At 45.9% G+C, this 24726-nt stretch overlaps 1 protein-coding gene across 6 annotated transcripts in view; it reads right to left on the bottom strand.

The window, feature by feature from the left end:
• HEG1 (heart development protein with EGF like domains 1) overlaps positions 1-24726 on the bottom strand; it is a 52478-nt gene that overhangs the window by 5330 nt on the left and 22422 nt on the right. For 2 of the 6 annotated variants that reach the window (XM_086750849.1, XM_086750850.1), the window contains exons 7-22: positions 24185-24499; positions 22773-23105; positions 21532-21840; positions 20668-20919; positions 19575-19877; positions 18704-19042; positions 16338-17702; positions 13990-14109; positions 12296-12390; positions 11062-11120; positions 10439-10599; positions 8569-8703; positions 3419-3461; positions 3270-3307; positions 2641-2728; positions 1184-1358 (exon numbers count right to left, since the gene is read on the bottom strand). In XM_086750849.1, the coding sequence (XP_086606975.1) occupies positions 1184-1358; positions 2641-2728; positions 3270-3307; positions 3419-3461; positions 8569-8703; positions 10439-10599; positions 11062-11120; positions 12296-12390; positions 13990-14109; positions 16338-17702; positions 18704-19042; positions 19575-19877; positions 20668-20919; positions 21532-21840; positions 22773-23105; positions 24185-24499 (4130 nt within the window). Of the gene's footprint in view, positions 1-1183; positions 1359-2640; positions 2729-3269; positions 3308-3418; positions 3462-8568; positions 8704-10438; positions 10600-11061; positions 11121-12295; positions 12391-13989; positions 14110-16337; positions 17703-18703; positions 19043-19574; positions 19878-20667; positions 20920-21531; positions 21841-22772; positions 23106-24184; positions 24500-24726 lie in introns of those variants that run through there. The other 4 variants (XM_086750851.1, XR_015258905.1, XR_015258907.1 and 1 more) reach the window with 4 other exon arrangements.

Raw genomic sequence — 24726 nt, 5'->3', positions numbered from 1 at the left:
ACACAGGCACTTGAATTATACATCAAATACAAAGCGATCTGACCTTTCTTTCTCTTCCCTTCTCTTACTTAAGTAAATCTCCTGAGAACACTTGGTTGAGGAACTTTGATATCTAAGACCAAAACTGTACAGTCCTTTCACCCAGTAAATAACATCAAGTCAGCTGCTTTGGCCTACTATAGAGTAGATCCATGCAAAGCCCTCATCACCTACTCCTTGCTAAAAAGCTCCCCTTTCTAGTCACCAGCATAATAAAAGTATTTTAAAATGTTTAGGAAATGCATTTTCATTTCTAAATCTCTCATTCTTAAGGAAGCAAAAAGGAGGATTATTTCCCTTCATGCTGTGTAACACAGTAAATTTGCTTACTGGAAAACTTAAAATACAAGCCAGAAAAAAATACTGCCTGCTGCGCTCTGCTCTGGAAAGTAGGAGTCCAGAATGTGTGATTTGGGTTAAATTCTGCAACCTTCACTCACATGAGTAACCCTCATACACCTGAAGTACAGGTAAAAGTACCTGTAAAGTACAGCAACAGTATGTTGCTGTAGATTAATGACAGACTATATACCAGCATCACAGCTCTGGATACAGACATTAGCAGATGGTGCCAACCATGACAGCAAGTCTTGTGCTTGTGTCTTTCTCTGCCCTTCATAGCCCATTACTTCTCCACCACTTCTTCCCTGCCACTTGTTCCCCTGGAGCTGAAGGGATGCTCCCCATACAGCCTTCCTGCTGTACTGGAGAGCGGAGAAGTGGAAGAAAGGAGAGGTTCTCAGTGACCAGCATCTTCCCATCCCTGAGGTGAGGTCCCCCAGACAGAGGTCTCAACCTTCCAGCATCATCAATGAGGGTGGAAGGGAGAAAACTACTCACAGGGATCCCTAGCAGCCTGTCCAAAACCTTTATCTCTCCTCTACTATAGGACTGGGCTTTTGGGGCATCTATCAGAATGTTCCTAAACATTTTTCTAGCACTCTTCCTAATGGTATCTCTTTGTGATATTCATCACATGCATGACAGCTGGAGTCCACAGGACTACCAATGCCTTGCTGTCTATGGAAGCCATTTGCTTTGCTCTTTTATTTTGCAGGAAGGAGTTCTGTCCTTCCAAAAATAAAGGAATGTATCTTTGCTGTAATGGGCACAGAGGGGTAATAGTTAAGCTATGGATAGATACCGAATAATACACATCTGTCATCTGCAACAGGTTCTTGGTGCTTCCATTCTCCTGCATCTCGATGGTCTCTCTGCCCCACTCCTGCGCCCGGGGGTTCTTTGGATATTCAGCATATGGTGACATCTGGAAATCCCCACTCTTGAAAATGAGTTTACTTATGTCATTTTTATTCTTCCTGTTTAGAAAAGAATGAAGGAAAGTGAAAATATACAACTTATCCTGCTATCTTGTATGCATTTCTGATGTGATCTCAAGAGATTTACTTCATGTTACGAACCTTCACTGGGAACAAACATCACTTCAGAAGGGCTATAGTTGAATCTTCTGCTCCAAGGCAAAATCAGATATGAGGTCAGATCATGCTACTCAGGGCATTATCTGCTGAGATATGAAATCTCCAAGGTCAGAGATGGCATAACCTCTCTGAGCAGCCCGTTCCACTGCCTTACTATCCTCTTGGTGAGAGTTTTTCCCTACATTCAGTTTCAACCTCTCCTGTTCCAATTTATGAATGTTGTTTCTTAAAAATCTGTCTGTTCATCTGAGTCAATGAAAAACTCACAGAAATCTAGGAAGAAAGAAAAAGGTATGGAGCCCCCATGCTATTCAAGTCTCCAAGTGGTTAACTATAGCACTTCTAGGCACCATGTTAATTCATAGGAAGGAAGACCTGCAAAGGGGTCAGTCTGAATGACGCCAAATGTTCCTACGTGACTACAATGTTGTATGAGTGGACTTTGGCGACACTTCCGTCTCCTGGCTGGGGCCTACTGACATGTTGCTGGCTCAAAACTTTAGTCAGAGAGCTTTGAAATCCTAGATTTTGGGGCTGGAATAGGGGGTAGAGGGAGTTTCTGCAGGTCAGCCATTTTTAGTGATATATAAATTGTGAAGCAGGACATCCTTGGCAGCGCACCTTGTCTCTAGCCTGAATCTACCTGCTGGTACAGGAACTGCATGTGTACACATGTGTGTGTTCGTCTGAGAGGGAGAGGCACATAGGGTGAGAGCACGTGCAGGACTTGTTCGTAAAGGGAAAAAAAAAATAGTCTTAAATACATTCAAATATCACTTGAACGATGGCCAGCAACCCTTCCTGTTCCCTAAAATTCTCCTTTCTACTTAACTTGCATTTCTGGAGACTGCTTTCTGGCTGCCTTACATCTCTGAGCAGGAAGGACTCCTTTGCCTCTCCATCCTTAGAGGACATTGACTGCTGGGCACATCCTTAAGAGACACTGAGTTGAATTTTTTAGCCTGGTTGCTGGAAAAAAAAAGAGATATGCCCCAAATGAAAGCACAATGTAATACTTCAGTATCTCTGATTAATGCACTTGCTTAGCTATTCAATGTTTTCACCTATGTTTTGGTCCTTCAGGGTTCATGTGTGGAGCACTAAGTGTAGTGTAACCCACTGAAAGGATGCCAGGCAAGGTGGGGCTGGCAGCAGTACCTACCGGCAGCAGGTGACAATCAGTGCTATGCCCATGATAAGTAGAAGTCCCCCTCCTGCAGCCGCGATCACCACAGTGATGAGCTGATACGCTACAGATGGGAAAGACAAAGACTCACTTAGAAACAGCAATGTGGTTGTAAACACTACTGCAAACATATCCACAGTCCTCACGCAAAGGGATTAACTGCTTATTTCCCATTTTCCCTCTTTCTGTAAGCAATATTGCCTTAAATTTTCAAGTGAAATGGATGGAGCTGGGGATCTCCTGCTGAAGGAAGAACAAGCTCTTGTTTCCCTAGGGGATGGATTCCCTTCACTGACAGATCACAATAATTCAAATGATATTTCATGGATTCACCTCCAAATATCTCACTTCAAGAGTGCCCACTGTATGTGCTATCATGACAGGGTGTCCAGAGGAAGGATACCTTTTCTTAGGAGATAACATTAAGCCAACTTTGTCAAAGAAGGTCAACAAAATAATTTTCAACAGAAAATGAAGAAATAAAAAGCACTGACAAGAGTAGCATGTAGCTACTGCATTTTGGACATAGTCATGTGCAATTACTTGTTTCAAATTTCCCATTTCTCATGCTGTGGAAATTAAAAGAAACAAAACTCCATACTTACGGTTTCCACAGTTGAATCCGCCTAAGCCAAATGGGCAGCTGGCAACAGAAAACAACAGGGAGTTTCAGAAGCTTAGTTGTGCAGACAGGTCACCAAAGCAATATAAAAAAGAATGCTGGGGTAGGAGAATGGCAGGACAGTCACCATACCTCACACAGGTCTCATTTTCCAGCTTATATCCATCTTCACAGGCTAAAAACACAGAGGAGAGAAGGGCCATGAGCACCGCGTAGTGGTGCAGGGGAGGCATTTCCCACCGCCGCTTCCCAAGGCAGCCTCACCCCAAACAAATATTATGCAAACGTAGTCAGGGTAACCCCAAGTGGTATGTTATGTTTTGCCTTACGTCACTTTTTTTCTTTTCTTTCAAATTTGGAGCTAAATCAAATTTTGAAATATCATATTTTACTATAGAATAGAAATTAAATTTACTGGGTCTAAATAACCCAGAAAACTGCTATGTACAAAATGTTGGTGAAAAACTGAAACCATGGCTTCAAAATAAAATAATTTCTGTGCTTATGGACAGCTATCTCATCACCTGAATTATCTGAGGCAATTACACTACCCTTCTGATTAACAGCCAAGGTGGTGATACATTGGACATAAAATTACAAGCTTCAGATTGCTGATAAGGTCACCGCTTTTCTCAGCAACAGTCCCACCAGGAGCTCCTGCAGATCTGCTGCCTTTCGCAGAGGCAGCGAAGGTGGTCGCTCAAAGACCTCAGCAGGAGTGACACGGATGGAGTCACTTTGGGTAGAGGGACAAGCCAGGACCAGCATGTGCAGCAGCCCTTGAGGGTCTGCAAGACATCATCCAGGGGTCTGGAAAACCCCTGCAGCACACTCCGTATGGAATAAAACTAGATCGTTAAGTGAAAACAAAAATGCTCATGGATTTTTTTTTTTTTCCCCTCAAACACTATATGCTTAAAACTGGTGAGGGAGCAGCTCTCAAGCCCTCTTCCCTCTGCCTTGCTCTCTAACTGTAGGGATAACCCACAGCCAAAAGCTCAGGCACTCCCTAACCTCAGCAAGGGTGAGGAAATCTGTGGAGAGAAGAGGGGGCTTCCAGTAGAGGTCCCAGCTAAGCCACAGCAAAGCCCTCACCTCCTCCTCTGCCTCTCCCAGCACACCAGCCTCTTCCCCTCCGGCACAGCCAGCAACTCCATTTTCAGAAACACTTAGTACATGAGGGGAGTAAGGAAGAAAAGAAGGACTAATATGTAGTGTCCATTAGGATAGGCTGGCAATATCATACTAAACCAAGAGAAAGCACCAGTATTCTGTCTGGATTCAGCAGTTTATGGCTCTTCCAGAACCAACGGCAAGTGATACTGATGCCAGCAGGGAGCAATGTGACTATGACCTCACCCTCATAATAAAGGTCACAGAACTTCCCTAAATTTAATTCCAATTTCAAATCAAATAGTTGAACTGGAGATACATTTTAGAGAACTATCCAAGATTGATTTTAGTATTTTCAGTGACAGATAATCAACCACAACCCTGGGTCAGATGCTCATAAAGTTAATTTCCCCAGCCATTCAAAACATTCACCTTCTTTCTGGTCTGAATTATGCCAGTGTCAAATTCCAGCCTTTGGATGTTTTCTTGTTAGGCTGGGAAAGGTATTTCCCCTCCTCACCATCAAATCACTCCTTTGACTTTAATAAAGCCAAGTGCATTGAGATCTTTGAGTGCCCCTGGTTACTGCAGCTTTTCTCTGAACACTCACAGGTTCTCTTTGACCCTTTTGATTTCTGGTTCCCAGTAATACATGTTGCAAGCCCAGGGATAACAAAACTTCCTCTTTTCTGCCTGCCTGTGCCCTCTAAATGTACCCAGGGGCCACATTATCCTTAAAAGCCAAAGCCTGGGACCTCTTCTATACCTGCCAGGCCCCCTTTCAGCTCTGCCCAAGTCTCTGCTTTCCAGGAGATGCAACCCACAGTGTGCCTGGAACTCTGCTCTTGGATGCCTGGCCTTGCTTGAAACACTGTTTGCCTACATCCCATTTCCTACGCATCTCATGTCACTCAGCATGCTGTTTTCCCTGTGGGGTGTGTGGACGCAGATGAATGATGAACTCCAACCATTAATATTGCAGCTCTAGGCACAGACTTGCCATAGCAACTGGCATCAACGATGATGAGGAGGGCTGATGTCCACATTAGCTGGTCTTGCACCCCTTTCCCTGCTCTACATAGCCCTACTACTCCTCCACTACCTCCTTCACTCCATTTTTTCTCCCAGAGCTGGGGATGGAGGAGGATGAGGATCTTTGCATAGCCCCCCTGCTACAACTCATCATGATGCATTTTGCACTGGATTTCTTTTTCTCTCTCTGAGATTATTTCATTCAAGTCAAGGAAGACACCAGAGGTAACTGGACAAGAGTTAAGAGCCTCAGTCAACCAACAGCCAAGGCAACAGTAGTAAATCCAAAAGGATCCTTGCTCAGCTCATTCATAACACCAAGGCATTAGCAAAATGGGACTGGATGGGTTGCTCCTTTGTCTCACTAACAAAAGCAGATCAAAAACATTGTGGAGCAAATGTTTTACAAAAGCGAGTCACAGGACCAGGCAATAGCGAAATCTGCAGAGAAGGGGAGAGAGGCATCACCTCAACAGCTCCCTGGACTTGCCTTCTCTAAAGACTACACTAGCCCCGTGTACCCCAGGGTCAGCCCCAGCCCCAGCCTCCTATGTGCATGTCAGGAAGGACTGGAGGAGGCAGATGCTGAAGCCCAGCCTAATCTCACCCCCTCAGCCCCAGCCAAGTAATGTGCGTAGGGCACCTACACCTTGAGCGGTCTCAAAGCCGGAGCCATGCCTTGAGCAGGAACAGCCCTGGGACCCCACTGGCACACAGCTCTCAACCCAGGAGGCTATAGGAGCAGTAAAGAGGAAAAGCAAGATCCTGAACATGCATCTCTCTGTCTTAATTAAAGGCTCGGTGCTTATGTCTTTTCCTCTCCTCACCCTGCCTTTTCCTGACACTTCACTTTCTCCTCTGGCATCTTTCCTGCTCCTTTGAACAGGCTCCCAGGAGAGTTCATACTGTCACACTCGCTCAGCAAGCTTTCAGATGTGAGCAGGGACAAAAGGCTTTAAGTGTCAGGGGCCAAGCAAAACTATCAAGTTTTGCTTTTTTTTACTGGAGATTCCTTTGCCTTTGCCTTCCTGAAAGAGACTCAGGGGTCTCTTTGCAAACCTGCTTTGCTGCTCCTTGCTTTGCTCCAGAAATGGTATGTACTTTTAAAAATAGCATGCCCTGGAAAAGTTGGCACATTGGGTTTGTCATCCTGTTTCTAAAACAGCCCTGAAGATACCAGGAATGTTGAAAATGAGCAATAACCCAGAGATGATTGAACTGCACATCGAACAGTACCACGGGCATCATGTCGAAACTCCTGCGGCTCAGAGACCCAACCCTTCCTTGGTTCAGGGGATGCTTTTTGGAGCTTGCCCCAGAGGACAGATATCACAAGGAAGGACAGAACAATCCTTGGGGGTCGGGGTGGCCAATCCTCCATGCCCCGGCAGCTCTCCCAGCCGCACCCACCTTCCCACGCGGGAGACCGGACAGGGCAGCACAATAGCCATTTCCCTCTTTGCAAATACTATAATTGGAGTTACCGCTCCACATTTTCATGACCCACAATAAGGGTCGGATGCTCAGGAGACCTTGGTTCCTGTTTAGTCACTAAGAGGGCAGAGAATTTCAAAGAGCCTGGCATATTGTATGCTATATTTATCAGAAAATAGCCCTAAATATCAAATGAAAACTATAGCTCGGCTTTTGAGAGAGCCTTTAAAAATCTTAGCCACCTGACTTATCCAGATGGGAACAAAGTGATGCTGAAAATCTGGTATCTATCTGCAGCACAGCACTGTGCAGTCAGCGCTACCCTCACGCCACTGCACTGCAGCCTAAATCCCACATCAACCCTGTCCCTCAGACATCCTCAAGTTGGTCAATAAGATGTTTCCTACTGACAGCAGCGAGTTGAAGGTGGAATTGGGGCCTCACTGTGTGCAGGTAGGGTTTTTTATATATTGCGCAGCCAGCAAGACCCATAAGTAGGGAGTAACCACATGTACAAGACATTATATCTCTTAGCCCTCTGCAACCATCGCATCTGAGTGCCTCACAGCCTTTCAGGTATTTATCTTCACAACACTGCTTGGCAAGAGACATGGACAAGAAAAACTGAGTAACAGGCTCCGGGTCCCCACTGTCAATGATGGAGCAAGAATTGGACAAAAGCCTCCCAGGTTTCAGCTCAGCAACCCACTCGCTACATAAATCCTTCTCTACCTCTCCAGTGTCAGTGGTGATGGTCAGTATTTCCTAATAAAAATCCTTCCCCCAACATACAAGATGAAGGGAGGGAAGGAAAACACAAAGGAGGAAAGGTTTTGCCTGGGGCTGCAGAGCGGAGGAGAAGCAGAACCATGACCTGGGACCCAGAGATGTCCATCTCCAAGATGTCTATCCCAGAGCCTGCAGCACATGAGTTATTTCCAGGCATATTTTTCTCACTCCTTGATCAGATCTGGAATCAGCAAAGCATCTCCTCCTATTTCAACAGCAACCCAGCAGGCACTGCCAGAAGCAGTAAATAACCATCACTGCAATTCTTATTGATATGTCATCAGAAAACTGCATTTCTTAAGAAGCCCTACAACAACTGCTGGAATGGACACCCTGATCCTGCAGAAGTCATTTTGACCACTGGCACGCAGACAAAGATCTTGTTTAAAATGTAGCAAAACCACATTTCATGATCTGAGGAGTAGCTTAAAAATAATATAACCCTTAAGCTTAAAATTTCTGTTAGGAACCCAGCTGAAAAATAAATTCAGAATAATTTTCTGATACTTATTTTAAAAATATTGATTATGTATTAATAGAAGCTTGCAAGTTTAAAGCACTTCTACTAGGTTCGCTGAGAGTTCAGACAAAATCAAAACAGGCAGAGCTGCACGTCATCTCTGCTCTGTGCCACTGAACTGGAGCCCAAAGCAGTCGGGCCCCTTTCTGCCTCTTTTCGATCACTGTGACTCACAGCGTGCTCCAGAAAGAGATAATATTATTCCTAGAGAGAGACTGTATCTCCAGCGTCTGCTGAAAAGTGCTCTAACTAAATAAAAGACATTTGAGCTGCTAATATTTATTCATGGTATTGAGCTTCTTGCATGCACAGTGATACACACATGCGCTCGTTTCCACTAGAGCAAAAAGTTTAAGCAAAAATCAGACAAAATACGCCATATAAAGAGCAATACCTCTGCAGGAGTGGTCCATCTTGTTGTATTTGAAGTACCCACTTTTGCACTGGCAGAGGGCGATTCCATCAAAGTCGGTGCATTCAGAGGTTTCCTTGTCGCATTCAGGGTCTTTCTGCTTGCACAAGCTGCCAACTGTCGGGAAGAGGCAGCCAACATCAGCACAGTCCTCTCTCAACCCACCATTATGCACATTTGCTTTCCCCAGGCATCACATTCAGCTCATGTGCAGCTTGAATGCCTTTTCTTTTTTAAAAAAAATAATATTTGTTCCACTAGGAGACAGTCAACATTACACTATGTCACCACTTCTTGCATATCTACCATCATTTGTACAGGCAAATAGAGGGGTGAATAATAAATATTTCAGCTCAGGGCAGAAGGGGAAATGAAATACAAAAATTTGCTTTGGCTCAAACTGAAACCCATTCACCCCCTGAGGCAGTTCCACAAATCAATTTTTAAGTTTATATCAAGAAAAACATTTTGCTCAGCCCAAAACAAATTATTCCATTTCAATATTAAGCACTAGATTTTTTCATTTTTCAAATAAGGAATTTGTCCTTTCATTTACGTGACTGAGAAGTAATGTTTTACATTAAAAAGTCAGATTTGTTACAATGAGCGTTCAGCAAAACTGTGGGTAAATGATGGAAAAATGTGTCACCAAATTTAGTTTTTACTAGGAGATCAGACTAAATGGAATGAACAAATGAAAAAAATTATTAATCAGAAATAAGGTTTTACGGAAAATGTGCCACTCATTTGGCACTCACCTTTTATAAACCTCTCCCTGCTAAATTAATCATCTTTTTTTTTTTATCTGACACTTTTTCTTTAAGTACTTATGCAAGAACATAATTTGTTTCTTATTCTGCTTATTTCAAGTTCGAGGTAAACTTCAGCAGAAGCATTTTATCAGAGGTAGTGGCTAGATATAATCTGAGAGAGTCTACCACAATAATTTAATTCAGTCCATGGTGGAGCATGGCTTTAAAATATGGCATGTTAAAATAAAAGCGTAAACTAAATTTCTCTTCTTTGTGTTTACTTTGCTAAAACAATCAGAGGGGTTTCCCACTACACCCAGGCTAAGTGCTGCCACCCTTCCTCCTCAAAGCCTCGAACCCTGAAGTCACAGACCTCCTTGCAGGAGCCTTTCAAGGGTGCTCACTCCCTCCCTCCCACCGGTACCTCTCATGGCTAAATCACCTCTATCACTCCCTGAGAAAGCGAGGACCAGGAAGTGCAGGGCACAGGGCCACCAGCACCCATGGGGTCCACCTGGAGAAGGTCCTGCACAACACTGATATGCTTCTCCAGGTCTCTCTGTGCCAGACCCACATTCCCCTTTGGCAGGTAGAGGATTCCATACAGAAGTCAAAAGCTCTTAATTGTGAACTATTTTTACAGCCTGCAACACTGAAATCTGGCAGGCAGGAGAGCGCAGCTCCCTGCATAGCCCCCAGCAGCTCTAATCGACTTGACTGGGGGGGGTTGTCTCTTGGCTTTCACGCCATTTCCCCAGCTCCCAGCGGCGTGGGGAGAATAAAACGTATGTTTTTTTGATCTGGTTGGAGCCCAGTGTCACATCCTGGAGATGAAAGGTTGCCCTGCAGTGCGCCTCTAATCCTGTGCTGTGCCATGTTTTCACAGAGAGGCAGATTTCTCACACATGTGGCAAAGATAAGGCTCGATATCTGCATCTCTTTTGTGCTGCGGGGCTCTTAAAATGACTCCCATTTAAAGGAGATAAAAAAGATCCAGAGGGGTTTTTCCAAACACCAAAATCTTTCTTCCCCTGTTACAAAAGAAGCCAAATAAAACATCCCTTTCCCCTTCTGTCACAGTCCCTGCAGATGCTGCTTACCTCTGTGGAGCAGTTTCAGGCTGGAGATGAACTGGCAGGCTTCGGTGGGGGATTTGCAAGCTCGAATGTAGCTTTTCACGCTGCTGATAACGTCATAGAAAGTCACGTTGGATGCTAAAGAGAACGTGGATTGCACTGAAACATGCACAAAATTTGCCTCCCTAACAGAAAACAAAACAAAAGAGCCCTGAGTACCACGGGTCAGTCTGATGTCATCATTAGCACGTTACGCATAGGACTCCTACAAATGCAAGCGATGCTTCACACAGACGTAATACTGTATACATACTGAAAGAGCCGTGCATTGTAACCGACCTTAAAAACAGGACAAACTTAGACACAGAGAGGTAAATTTGGGGCTGGAAGGGGTGCTGGTAGCTCACTTCGAAACCAGCCATAAATCCCTCCTGGGGAGCTCACAAGGCCATCCCCAAGCCACTCAGGCCAGGAGGAGGGCTCTGGGAGAACCGGGCAAGGTGGTCAGGCATTCCCCATGCCCTGTGCTACCGCCGGGCCAGGTTGCATCAAGCGCAGCACCAGCTCAAAACAGGGAACGTGGATCTCAAGTTGAACATCCCGAATGATTGAGTTTCTCATTCTTCCACCGGTAGCCTTAGCCTTACCTGCTGGCCTTAACTGTAGAGTGGTGGTAGCCTGGCAAGCCCGACAGCGATGCATCAAGCTGCAAGGAAGGAGAGAGCAGCTGTTAGTGCCCCGTGGGGTGATGGAGGGAGGCAGCCTGGCAGGACGCAGCACGAGACAGCACTTCTGGGTCACCGACACCATCCCCTGTGTTTGCCAGAGCTGCCCGCTGAGGCCAAGGGGGCTCTGAGCATCCCAGCAGTTCATCTGCTCGATAGGAAAGATGTGCCGTCCTGTTGCCAGCAAGGGGCTGCTGAAGTCACCATCACGCAGCCTTGGACAGGAACAAAGACCTGGGGATTTTGACTTGAGCATCTGCCTGGGGTCCCACTGTGCAATGACCTCAAAGGCTGAGGACGAGTCAGAAGCCAGCGGGGAGAGAGTGCAAAGCAGCACCTTCAGAGACTTCACATCTTCCAAGGAGCCTCTCTCCCCCCGGATCTGCATGGTTGTTTGTGTTCACTTCCCAGCACAAGCCCGGCAGGCAGCATCAAGGTGACTCACCCCGCTTCCCCCCTCCTTTGGCGGCATCTCCAAATCCCCTACTCCAAAAAGAGTTGGGATGAACTGCAGCCAGCCCAGGTACTGCAAACACAATGAACTCATGCATGCAATGTTCTGGATAAAAAAAATGTACAGAGATGTACCTATCCCCAGGTCAGGGGTCTTTCTGGAGCAGCCAATGGCACAGCACATGGGGAAGCCACCAGCTCACCCAGAACTTGCTCTCAACTGACCGAGGACCAGATGGTTGTGACAGCATGGCTGGAAGACTCCACAAATAGGAAGGTATGTTTGGGTGGGTGCTGCTGCTGCGCTTCATCCCATGGGGTCTGGCTAAGAGCAAGGTGGTAGCAGCTGCAGTCCAGCCCACCCCAGATTTACTGATGAACGATGAAGCCCAGAGTTACTGTTTTAATGTTTCACCTTGGAGGAGCACTAATGCGCTTTCAGGGTCTGGAAAAGGCAATACTTTTTCAAAAGAAGATACTAGAAAAGGATGGAGGCTACAGAAGCGTGAACCCAGCCACACCACGTCATGAAAAGGGCTTCTGGATTTTCTGTAAGTCAGTCCTACTTACACCACAGGATGGGTCAATGATTAAAAAGGCTAAATTCACGCTGCAGAGTCTTGTGGCTTCCCATGATAACTGTAAGAGGGGCAAAGGGGACCTGTCCCATCAGCATTGCCAAAGTCCTGGCCATGACACTCACCATCGCCAGGATTTCACCCTCGACGTGGAGGAGCTCTGCATACTTCCCATGGGTAATATTAAGTTTCAGGGGGACTTGGCCAATAAATATTCTTACTAAAAAAGAGAATAAGACAAGTCAGTCGGAACATGTCTCCATGCCAAGTGTAGCTGTGGTTTCATCCGCCTTACATGAGAGACTGTTTGCATGGAAAATCCCTTCACGCAGTGGACAGAAAAGTCATGTCTGAGAGTCACTGCCCCAATAAAGCGAACTCCAGTCTTGGAATTTTTCTCAAGGGTTGCTGCAATGTTCTCACAGCTCCAGTCAAATTCCAGAGCTCAGTGCTGCTGAATAGCCAGCATTTCACCACAGCATTCATATAGAAACACAGACTAATTTAAAAGGACTCCTGAACATAGAGAGGGATGGGTAAATTTAGTAATACAGCAGTTTCAGGTACCAAAGCTATAATAATTTGGGCTAAATGTGTCAAATCTCTTACCCGTCCCTGCAATGGAAGAAAAGCAAATCAGCAAGTCAAAATAAAGCACTGTAAAAAGGACATTTTCATTTGTCAAATTGTTGGACAGAATGAGCAATAACATTTGAAAAGAGGTCCAAAAGATGCATTTTTCTGTGCTTAGATTTGTATTTGATTCATGACAGCAGAATGCAATAATCTGAATTCTCCAGACTCAGAGAGATAATATCCCTAAATCTTGTATTAAGTGTCATGAGATACTCAGTGGAAATGAGAACTCAGAGCTCCAGTTTTATGTTCCACCAGAAAAACAAATACGGTTGCAGATAACATTATAAAGCCTCCAATTCTTTCCCATTTTTTCCCATCCACAGAGCCTGTCTTTGCCACAGATTTTATATCAGATAGCTCTAATGTAACAACTCCGGGTAAAAATAAGATGAGAATCACCTTCACAGTATTTATATAATCTGCCTGTATCCCAGTTCAAGGCATAATCAAAACAACTCTCTAAATTAGAAGCTGACACATTCCAACTGGAAGAAATGTTTCAAAACACCCTTCGGGGACATTTCACCCACGTTTCCTTAGTAAAATTTCCATACCTCTAATCCTCGCTGATTGAGGGTCAAAAGAAACTCAAGCAAAACAAATTCCCCATTACAATGGGACATTGTAAGTTCTTGAGATTGAGGGTTCTCCAATAGAAAGGAGGCGGTCAGAACCTGAGTTCCAACTAATAACTGTGCTGCATGAAAAATGCTAAAGGTACGAAACAAGACCTTACAAAGACTTTCACAGCTGCTTCATTTTCCTCACATGGCTGATCCCGCTGAAGCCAGGTTACACAATAGCCCCACTCACTTCTCCCAAGCCAAGCCCCGTCACCCAGGTCTGCAGAGCTGGAAGCTGCGATAAGCTGCCGAACGCTTTTTGAGGGTTGTAAAACACATTTGGAATAGAAGAGGCACAACAAGCCCAAGCCCACCGCTCTGTGGCTGTGTTTTGAAGAAACCCTCAGCTATCACTGCCCTGCTCCCCGGGGCACCCCAACATGACAGGCGTTAGACACTGCACTTGTATAAACAACGAAAGGCTCTCGTTAAAAGTGGTGGTTGGGAGGAACATTAAGCTCCTGAACTAGCCTGAGCCTAGGTTAATTTATCCTAGAAGATTACAGATAATGATTTCCATCTTTTCCTCCCCTGGTTTTTCACTTTTTTTTTCTTACCTAAATTGCACTTTCCTTTTTCCAGCTCATATCCAAGAGGACACTGACAGATATAGGAGCCCTGGGTGTTGTTGCAGGTGGCCAGTGCAGGACAAGGGTTGGAAAGACATTTATCCACATCTACAAAAGCAGAAAAAAAAACCAAGGCTATAGTTACAGAATGACAAAAATAACCAACCATTGGGCTAAAAAAGATCAACTTGGCCTCTCTTCTGTGACCCCCTGAGCATTATCAGATGCTTCATTGCATCATTTGCACTTACTGTTTATCCTGTTCTTAATTATTCTGTTGGAACTGAAAGAACAAATACAAAACACTTTCTCTTGAATATCCATTCAAAGGCCCTTGGGATGCAGTGTTGATCCATCTTAATGTAAATAGCCAGCTTGTCTACAGCACTGCTCATCTGCAGATCTCAAGGTGCTTTTCAAAGACAAACAACCCTACAGTTATGGACGAAGAGAACGAAGAAGGGACCTCGACAGCCAGAGCTAGACACAGGAGCACAGGCTCCTTCACCAAAGTCCTGCCCTTTTCATCCAACCCTGTTTCTATATTCCAAAGACAGTGCCTGAACACTGATGCAGTCTATAGTAATGGTGGAGGCAGTCCTGGCTAACATCACCTTCTTTACTGGGGCTGCAGCCTCCTCCATGCCAGGCTGGGGATGGTCACAGCAGCAGTACCTGAGCCACCGCTCGTAATGCACTTCCCGCTGGGTGAGCAAGGGTCTGGGGAGCAGACACCAACTGTGAAATACAGAGCATCAGGGGATTCATGACTGTAGTCTCAGATGCTTCATAGATTAGCCAGCTCAAACTGTAAACTCTGAAGAAGATATCCAATACTTCTCTTTGAAAAAAAAAAACATGTCCTGGTCAAAAATGCTCCTTTTGCTGTGTGTGTGTGACTCCCATGAGTACAAATGCACATCACATGCGTGCAAGGGCAGACCATAGGCAGGACTGTGGACTTCCCAGTGACAAGGCACTACAAGACGAGCAGTACAGCTTACACACCACTCGCACCTACTTTGCAGCTGCTGCTGAGCACTGCAGCAGAGGCAGGAAGGATGCGCTTTGTGGTTAAAGCACAAAGTCTGAGAGCCAGACTCACGTGTGCATTTCTCACAGTACCACAATACCCTGTGGCATCACACAGTCCCAATCTGAACTGCATGTCAGGACACACCTCTTGATGCAATTTCTGTGTGTCGACTAGCTGGTACAGCTACCTCACCATCAGCGAGAAGGAGATTTAGCGTCTCTGATCTAAGCAGCCAGAAGTGAGTGGGCATATATTAAAACATTGACTTTCACTTTGCAATCCTTCAGTTTGTGCTTTGTACAGTGAGCAGCTTCTTCTCTCACGGCAGTGAGTGCCCACGTTCAAAGCACCACGTCCAAGGCAGCAGAAGGATCTTTTGCATCCTGGTAAATGGCAAAACTTGGTATTTAAAGGAAAGAGTAACTTAGCAAAAGTGTGAATCAGTTCATTAAAAGGATATGTTACATTAGGTTTTGATTTAAAAAAAAATCCATTCCCCTACAATGAATTTTCTTGCATGAAGCCATAGCTATAATTAAAACCAATCAGCCTGAGAAGTAGCCTTTAAATATTTAATTATTGGATGGAATATATACTATTGCCAGTATTTCACTGAGATGAATGCAATTAGCACACACAGTATCCTACAGCGGCATGAGGGCCAGGCTCCTGAACTTTAAAAACAGAATCAATTTCCATGCCTAAAAACTTTGCTCAATGTGTTTCCTTGAGAAGCTAAGGAGCCTGGCAGTGGTAATAAATGATGGTAACAAGACACTCAGCAAGACTACCAGGTTCCTAGCCTACCAGGAGAAGCAACAGGCACTTGAGGAGGAGATTATTTAGTGAGGTGGGGAGAAAACAACCACCATTCGTGATAACAGGAGAAATTCCAACACAAATACCGAGTGTTGGCCAACCACCTTTTCTCATTGATAAGATAGATATTGATCAATATCGATCTATATTTTTGACTGATCAACAAATATAAAATGCATCCTACGCTTACTTGGAAGGCTAGTCAGTTTTATTTTCTTGAAATTCTCAAATTTCATCTTAACATTGCTGTCAGAAATGTTCACCAAAATGCTCACCCTTTTCCGGCAGTTCAGCTTGATTGCTAAACCCTTAGCTTAAAAATACCAACATGGAGACTGAGTTGTTATCCTCAAACCCTGCTAACAACAAGCTTGTCATGCATGCATACATAATCCTTCAAAGACCCTTAAAGTGGGATTCAGGCACTCCTGGACTCCTGATCCCTGCCCCCACCACTGATGAGTGCCATTATACACATTACCTGTTGCTGGAGACGAGGTCCTCAGCCCAGTTGTGCTACTCGACAGAGAAACAGTGGTTGGTTTGGTAGCAGCCAAAGTAGTTGCAATGCTCACAGTGGTCTTGCTGGTTGGAGGTGCTTCAGAAGGACCCCTAGCAGGGACATTTTCCTCAGTGACTTTACGAGGCCTTGCTGTGGTGGGATCCACAGCTTCTGTGCTTTCACCAGTGGTATACACGTGCTTAGTGGCAACAGGTGTTTGAGTTCTGTGGGCTTTTGTGGTGCTAGCATCACCTGGGGTTGGTTGGCGACTGGCCAGTGTTGTCAGCACAGGAGGTTTCACCGTGGTCAGTGTCACCACAGGGACTATGACACTGTGGTTTGTTGAACTTGGTGAGGGACTAATGGGTGCATCTGTTGGCCCAGCCCATGGGGCATCACTGGCCGTGGTGAGCAGCGACATTGCCTTCCCTAAGCTGCCTCCCTGGGTAGCGGTGGCAGTTGGTGAGGAGGTCTCCGTTACTGTCACAGGAGTGGACATGGACATGATGCGTCCACCAAGTTGCTCCATGGGTGCTGTGGGGAGAAGAGGAGACCTGGTGGAGGTGAAGGTGGTGCTCTTTTGGGGCTGGTGTGTGACATTGTGCTTGTTGGTCCCTCTGGGTGAGCTCCCAGCCACAGCAGCTGTGGAGGGCACCTGCCTAACCACAGTTGTAGCTACAGAAGTGGTTGCTTGACCACTATAATTGGACTGCGAGGTGGATGATGGTGATGAAAACAGAGGCAATAAGGATGTGAATGAATAAGATGGGGAAGGCAATGAGGAAGTGGGCAAGGAGGACAAAGCTTGCAGAGGGGGTGAAGATGCCATCACAGAGGACAAGAGTGGCTCAGATGACTCTGATGATCTAAACAAATAAGTTGGTGGTGGTGTTGAAGATAGCGAGTGAGGCAGCGATGACGCTGAGGAAGAGACTGGAAATGCTGATGAAGACAGAGACGACCTGCCAGTGGTCAACAACTCAGAGTCAGTGTTGAAGAGAGTTGTATTTTTCACACTGCCTGCAGAAGCAGAAGTCAACAGTTTGGTAGTGTGTACCAGCAATGGCTCTGTAGATGGTTCAACAAAACTGCCATCGCTGGACATGTTGCTCCTCTTGTCCTGTGTCATAGGAGACTTTGATGAATCGGAAGGGTTGGAAATCTCAGAAAAAAAGGTGGAACTTTCGGAGGAGTCAGCAGAGGTGCTGCTATTTGAAATAGATAGGAGGGTCCTTTCTCCTCCTCTGGTATATGTGGTTGAAATGTATGTGCCATCCGTATGAGAAACCGAGGTCCTTTTCTCAGCATCGATGCTACTGACTGGCTGATGACTACTTGAAAAGCCTGGAGTAAAAGGACAAAGTATGTTAGAAAGACAGTAATATGAAAGTATTTTGATGTCGTATTAAAATTACTTGCTAAATGCATAAAATGTTCTTGTCTGTGAACTAGCCCTTGCTCTTCTAAAAATATAGAGCATCATCCAAGTGTGGGTATCGCATTAGGAGTCTTCTGCACTCCTTAATTGGTTCTAAAAGAGTGAACTCGGACAGACACAAGGCTCCTGTGAAACGTATAGGTTTCTAAAACACTATTCCTCCAGTATTGCTTTTCTAACGGGATTGAGCAGTTATCGTTCTGTGATATTTTGTGGCAAGTTAAGCAGGAACACCCAGCTGTTCTCTTTATCACTCATAATTTATAAAACTCATATCCTCCCCTCTTATCTTCCGTTCCCAACTAAAGAATATCCATCTTCTTCTGTTGGTTTGTTTTTAGACACAGTGAACTTCATGCCTCTGCAGGATGAAATTATTACATTATGTTAATTTGCAGCTTATCATGAACTCATTGACTGAAAACTTTGCAGGCAGGAAATCCTAAATGCGTAGCACATCAGTCAGCAAAAAATCAGATTATTTAGCATAAAAGGTGCAGTCAGTCTTATAATATGAATTTCCGGAGGTACAGATAAATTCAGGAATCTCTTAAAATAAAAGAATGGGTACTGAAAATTTAACTCCACAATTCACTTAGGTCAGCATGAAATACTTCTGAAAGCATCATCCACAAGAAAACAGTCAGGATGTGAAGAAAAAAAAAAAAGCAGCCATCAAAACAAGAGAGTTTCCCTGCTCAGGTTCATGTTTTCATTTTCTGGAATGATTCCCCAGCCAGGTGGATTCCAACTTTGAGTCCTTTGATGAAAACATCCCTTGGAGAGTATCCACAGGTGACATTGCATGTACTAACGAACAAGAACGTTGTATACAACATAGGTAAATGCAGGACAATGTGAACTTCCCCTCCACCTCCAAAATGTACGCAGGGAGACACCAACTTACTTGTGAGATCACTTTGGAAAGAAGAAGTGGGGATCTTTGAAGAATCTGTGAAGAGTGTCTCTGTTGCAAAGGCCACAAAGCCCTCGCTGCTGGCTGAGGCATTGGCTGTCCTACTCTGCTCCGTCAACATCGGCCAAGCCGGCCCTGGAGAGTTGTTGCTTTTGGTGTAGGAAGTGGAGCTGTCTGTGCCACCAGCCAGTGTGTCACCCGTCACAGAATGCAGCGTCTTCTCTCCACCGCCAGATGATGTGGATGAACTGTACGGTGGGTCAGTGACGGGGCTGGACATCCTTTCCTCTGCACTTGAGCTGCTTAGGGAGCGATGGCTGCTGGCCACGGCTGGAATAGGATTGAAAAGGAGGCATCTCATTTTATAATCTCAGAGCAGAGGGCACTTGTGGTTCCTACAATAACTCTGTTTTGAAGTGCATATTAATCAAATTAATCAAATTGCACAGATAAACATAGATTACGTAGATCTCACATATCTATCACCTTAAACGTGGATTTAACCAACAAAGAGTACTCCAGAGAAACAGGACTATCCAGATACAGAGGAACAATCGGTACTGTTACAGTCATATGGCATATTTGTGTTATTTATAATTATTATCCCAACCCACGCAGGTAGATGTCTCCTACAGCAAGAAGCTACATGTCTCATTCCTGAGACCTTTTTGTTAAGCATCAACAGCTGCAGATATATGATATCAAGGAGCAGAATCACCACTACTTGTAAATCCTGCCCATGACATCCACAACAGCTCCGGCATGTGTTGGTGGCCATATCAACCCCACGGAAGAGGGAAGGAGAGAGAGAGTGGTTTTTTCCTAATTCAAACACTATCCCGGAGTTAAAAAAAAAACTCACTGGAAGGTTCACCACCAGTCAAGAAGTAGGGGGAGACCCTGGATGAAAGGGTGACCTCGGGCGCTGGGTACCCTGCATGGCCAGACGAGACGTGTCCTGCTCCCAGCCATGCTGTGGATGAGAGGAGGGGGCTGGTGCGGGGTTCTCCAGTCGTGTCTGGGTGAGATGTAGGGCTTGATGCTGCCGCCGTGCTCCACGTGCCATGGTCAGCAGTAGCCCAAGATGTCCCCTTCTCATGGCTGGAGAGTGCAGTTGAGACATATATGGTCTCAGTAGAAGCACCAGAAACTGCTTTTCCTCTCCCTGGAATTGCAAAGCAGAGATATACATCCATATATATATATATATACAAATATATATATACAAATATATATTTTATATATTAACAATACCTTTGAGGCCTCTACAAGGACTAAAATCTGAATATTTAAATTCACACAGCAGAGGTGGCACTTGGTGACCAACATCACTTATTTGCTAAGTGGGTTTCCCAGGTGATCTGTACTTTTCCCCTTTACACCGGAAAAATAAAACAGATTGGGAATGCACAGTGTTTCTGAAGGAGAATGGTGCCATTGAGTAGGACCTGGTCTTGAACGTCCTGCAGAAAACTCCCTTGGGTTGATCAGTGAGTTTCAAACCAGCTCTGATGGGACCCTGGAAGCAGAGCTGAGGTTGAAACACATGGTAAATGGGATATAAGGAATGGTGAAAGGTCTACCAATCCCTTGCCACATCTTGTGTCAGGCTCCCCCAGTTTGAGGGCTGAGGTCAAAGCTCCATAGCAGTCTTCACGTGCAGCCCAGCAGAACTGCCTGGCCATCTAGTTCCTGACACGAGAAGCACTGCCCCAAGCGCTGTGAGGCAAATAATTTGCCAGCTGTGCAGTACTGAGGTACCCTTCACTAGAAACCAGGCTTGCTAAAAAGGCAAATCTAGTTTAAAGCTAGAAAAAGGAAGGTGGGAGCCTGGGAAGAGGGTGAGGAGGAGGGATGTCCCCCCTGGCAAACTGGGAGACCATAAGACCCAACTGAAGCACTTGGTGAAGGTGAAGGCACTAACATGCCAGGCAGCGGCTTTGTTGCAAGCTCACCGAGTCCAGCACTGCTCTGCGAAACATCGCTCTGCCTCCCATGCTCTGCTGATGATGAGGATGGAAGAAGGACCATGTCCAAGGACCTGGTGAGGTATGAAGTGGGAGCAGAACTCCCTGCTGTGCTGGATGCTGCTCGGGTGTCTGACATGGGTGCCGTGGTCCCCCCCCCACCACTGGTGGACATCACTGAGCTGGGTGTACTGGTGAGAGGAGCATTGGGCTGGTGTCTCCCCGTAGCAGAGGTCTCTTCTGAAAAAGAGGGCAGAGCAAAATGGATTTATGCACACTAAGCTATAAACAGGTGGGCATACTCTCTTCTGTCACCACTCTTAGGCTGACGGCACAGATATAACACGGCAGAAGATCTAAACAGGGATGAAACTGTGAAGACACAACCCTTTCCCTGTGCTGCTCACAGGAGGACACCCTGAAGAGGGCACTAGGAACAAGTCGTGGGAGCGCTGTTGGGTTTGTTTCCCTTCTGTGCTGCTCCTGGCACCTAACTCCTCGATACTCGAAACAAAACTCGGCAGGGCTGTGCGGGGTCAGGAAATGCTGCATTTGCATCCCAGGGCAGGAGTCAGCAGTGACTGCTGTTGCTTCCTGCTTGTATAAACACAGCCAACAGGACGCTCCTGAAATTGTGCTCTCTCAGAAAATACATCAAATCTCGGGGCCAGACTGCTCTTGCGGTAAGGCTGGGTTTTTCCAGTGACTACAGGCAAAACACAGCTAATGCATGAAATTTTCCTTCATAATGCCTGATGCCATTGTCCAGCATCTCCTAGTGCATCTCCACTCCATACAGAGCGGATGTTTATGGTCTATGGATAGAAGCCCGTGGGGACAGTCAGAGCTCACCTGAGGAAGCACTTTCCAAAGCAGAGGGTGAGCTCGTGAGAAACGGATCCGTGGACGTCGCTGTGGCACCCCTGCCACCACCAGCCTGGGCTCCCAAAGAGGTCCGAGTATGGTCTGGAGAGTTGATGGTTTCAGTATCAGTGGTGGAAACCTCTGTTGTTTGGGCCAGGCTGGTGCTGGCTGGCAAGGACCTTAATGTCCTCCCTCCACTCTTGGTGGCTGTTGTGGAAACGGAGGTACTGGTGGTGGGGAAATTGCTTCTTCTCTCTGTTGACAGGGTGCTGAATGATACGTGGCTGCTTCCAGTAGCTAAGATGTGATAAAGAAACAATTTACATTTTTGCACATGTGAAACTATCAATAAATAGACAAGTTTTCTTCCAGTCACACTTGGAGGCAGAAAGTACAAGCGTAAGTAGAAAATTTGAGATGTCAATCCAGAGAAAATAGGGATTTTCCAAAGACGTGAAAGCTCCTTACAGAAATTTATCTTCTAAAAAATGCGGTTTGATGTTGAGAAAAGTGCTATTATATAAAAACTGCTGAACTGCTGTGCTGTGCACTTGATTTCACCATTATGCGCCTGAGTGCACTCCATGCTGCTAGAACAAACAAATATCGTAAGAACCCAGAAAAGCCTGGAAATCTGTTCAGACAAGGCACAATGCTGAGCAGCGTGCAGGTCTTGGAGAGGCTTGAAGAAATGGGGTCAGGGCAATCAGACCCCTTCAGCATCACAGCAAGGTCTAGGACCCAACAGCGGCATGAAGGACCTCACAGACCACATTCAAAGGTGCCTTAAATTTGTGGAACTGGTTCAATTTCTGGGGAGCAGTATGAACCAAGGGGTAGGACAGACAGCAGGAACTGAAGTCCAGTCCCTGGGACTGCAGGGACATGATCTAATCCTCCCTTGCTTCATTCTCTTGCCTATAAAATGAAGATAGCAACTGGAGATAGTAAAAAAGAATTGTGATTTGAAAGTTAATTATTTTCCTTGGCATAACAAAACTTTCCACATACATGCCCTTTCGGTAAAAAAGCCCAAACCACATATTTCAGTCAAGCAAGAGCTGAAATATTTCAGACACAGAAATCATACTGCATCCTTCCAAATAATATATTCTGCATAGCTGTCATGTCTTTTGACACAGAAGAGAGTCAGGCAAGTGTAAGATACAATAACAGTCCTCCTTTTACTTACAAAACAAAATGGTATTTCACTTCTAACTTGAGCTCACCTGGGGAACGACCTTCTGAAGGAGAGTGTGAGCGTGTTAGTGAAGGGTCTGCCACCTGCTCCGTAAAACCTGTGGTTTCTCTGGACCCATGAACCCCGTAGGTCTCTCTCACAGAAGATGCGGATGAGGATCGGATTGTGCCCAAGGTCCTGTCCATGCCACTACTGGACGTGGAGACTTCTGCTGCCCATCGGCCACTGCCTGTGGCAGACCTCGGGGGCCTCCCGCCGCTGCCAGTGGCTGTGGCTGAAACAAAAGCGCCGGTGGGAGAGGAAGCAAGGAGGCTTTTCTCTGTCGTTGAGCTGTTAAATGGTCGGTGGCTGCTTCCGACACCTAAGATACAATTAAACCAGGTTTGATTTATGCAGATATACATTTGAGGATTGTTTGTACAGTCTATGTTTGTCCACTATTCCTTGAGATATTGAATAGACCAAGTTCTCAACCTAGAAAAGGTGCTGCTCTGGGAAGAGGCAAATCCCCTATATTCAAGCACGCATGGCTTACAAAAAGCCATGAAAATCACAACTTAAAACCATGTTTTTTAACTGTAGGTTGTGCACAATACCCGATTTATGCATTTACAGTGAGCCCTTTGAGCCCGCTTCAATCAGGTGTACATACTTTTAACTTCAAAGCAAATCTAGAGGATGAGCTAAAAAAGCCCTGGTTTAGGTTTTCTAGTGACAGTCCAGAGAGCCAAGCTGCCATCTCAATGCCGGGCTGATGGCACAGTCCTGGGGCCGAGTGGCCCACAGCATCGGGCACCCAGGGCCATGCAGGGCCTGAGACAGCCTCACCCATAAGATGGTCAGAAACATCCCGGTATTCAACCCAGCCTCATTTAGCAGGCATGCTGCCCCAGGGCTCTCCCAAACCACAGTGCCCCAGGGCTCTCCCAAATCAGGATGCTGGGGATGCCGATATTTCACCAGCTCACTGGGAGCAAGCATTGCACAGTAACTCACAAAGTGACGGGCTTAATTGTGAATTAACGGTGAATGGCAGGGCCTTGGGACCACTCCAAGGGCGCAGGGCAAGTCAGCTGGGGACTCCCAAAATGCCACCTCTCCCACAGACCAGCCTGCACAGCACGCACAGTGCCAGATGAAGGCTGCAAAAGTGTCTCTGGCTGGGAAAAAGTGCACGCACGTATTTCTAAATGACGGCCGCTTTTTCCAGCACGGGAGTTTCCTCAGCAATGAGGACATTGATGTTTTTCACTTTTTCACCCAAAAGCTGAGATCCACTCCCACCCTTCCCCCCAGCCCAGCTGCCAGCCCAAGGCAGTCAGTAACAAAAACACCCACATATCCTACAGCAACCGATGGCCATATCTAAAGAAAAACAGCACTGGGATGTGAAATCCCATCCAATCCCAAAGCAGCTGACTTTCAGACTAACAAATTTACCTCTGAAAGTACTTTCGGAGGCAGAGAGGGAGCTTGAGAGCGAAGGCTCCCCGGGAGGCGCTAGGAGGTCAGTGGCTTCCCGTGAGCCATTGGGATGGTGTGTCCTTGCCCCCGAGGAGGAGGAGGTCTCCTCCAAAAAGCTGGTGGGGTCGCTGCTGGTGGTAAAGCCCCTTATCACCCTGGTTGCGTGGCTGTTTTGGGGGGACCCCAATGTCCCCGCTGCCACGTCAGGTGGGTCAGCACCACGGGCGTCCAAGTGCAGCGTTGCCGCTTCTACAGCTGAGGTGCTCTTGGGTTCGTGATTGCTGCTAAAGGCTAAAAAAAAAAGAGAACAGACATATAAAACTGTGCACACATAATTGGAAACAGCTGGGTAGGTTTCACCCCGCTATCAGTAGATGTAGACAATATAAGTGTGAATATTCAATACGGAAATATTTAATACTAGGAAATCATTAAGACGGGGGAAAAAATGGTCTCCATGTAGGAACTCCTTAAGTTATTGCTTGCAAAATTCAACTGAAAGTTTTCAAGGAAAATCT

This window comes from Chlamydotis macqueenii, chromosome 6 (genome assembly GCF_036417535.1).
Source record: "Chlamydotis macqueenii isolate bChlMac1 chromosome 6, bChlMac1.mat, whole genome shotgun sequence".
In the NCBI taxonomy this organism is placed as follows: Eukaryota; Metazoa; Chordata; class Aves; order Otidiformes; family Otididae; genus Chlamydotis; species Chlamydotis macqueenii.
Note: the sequence above shows the minus strand (reverse complement) of the source record. Positions and strands in the feature narration are given on the sequence as shown.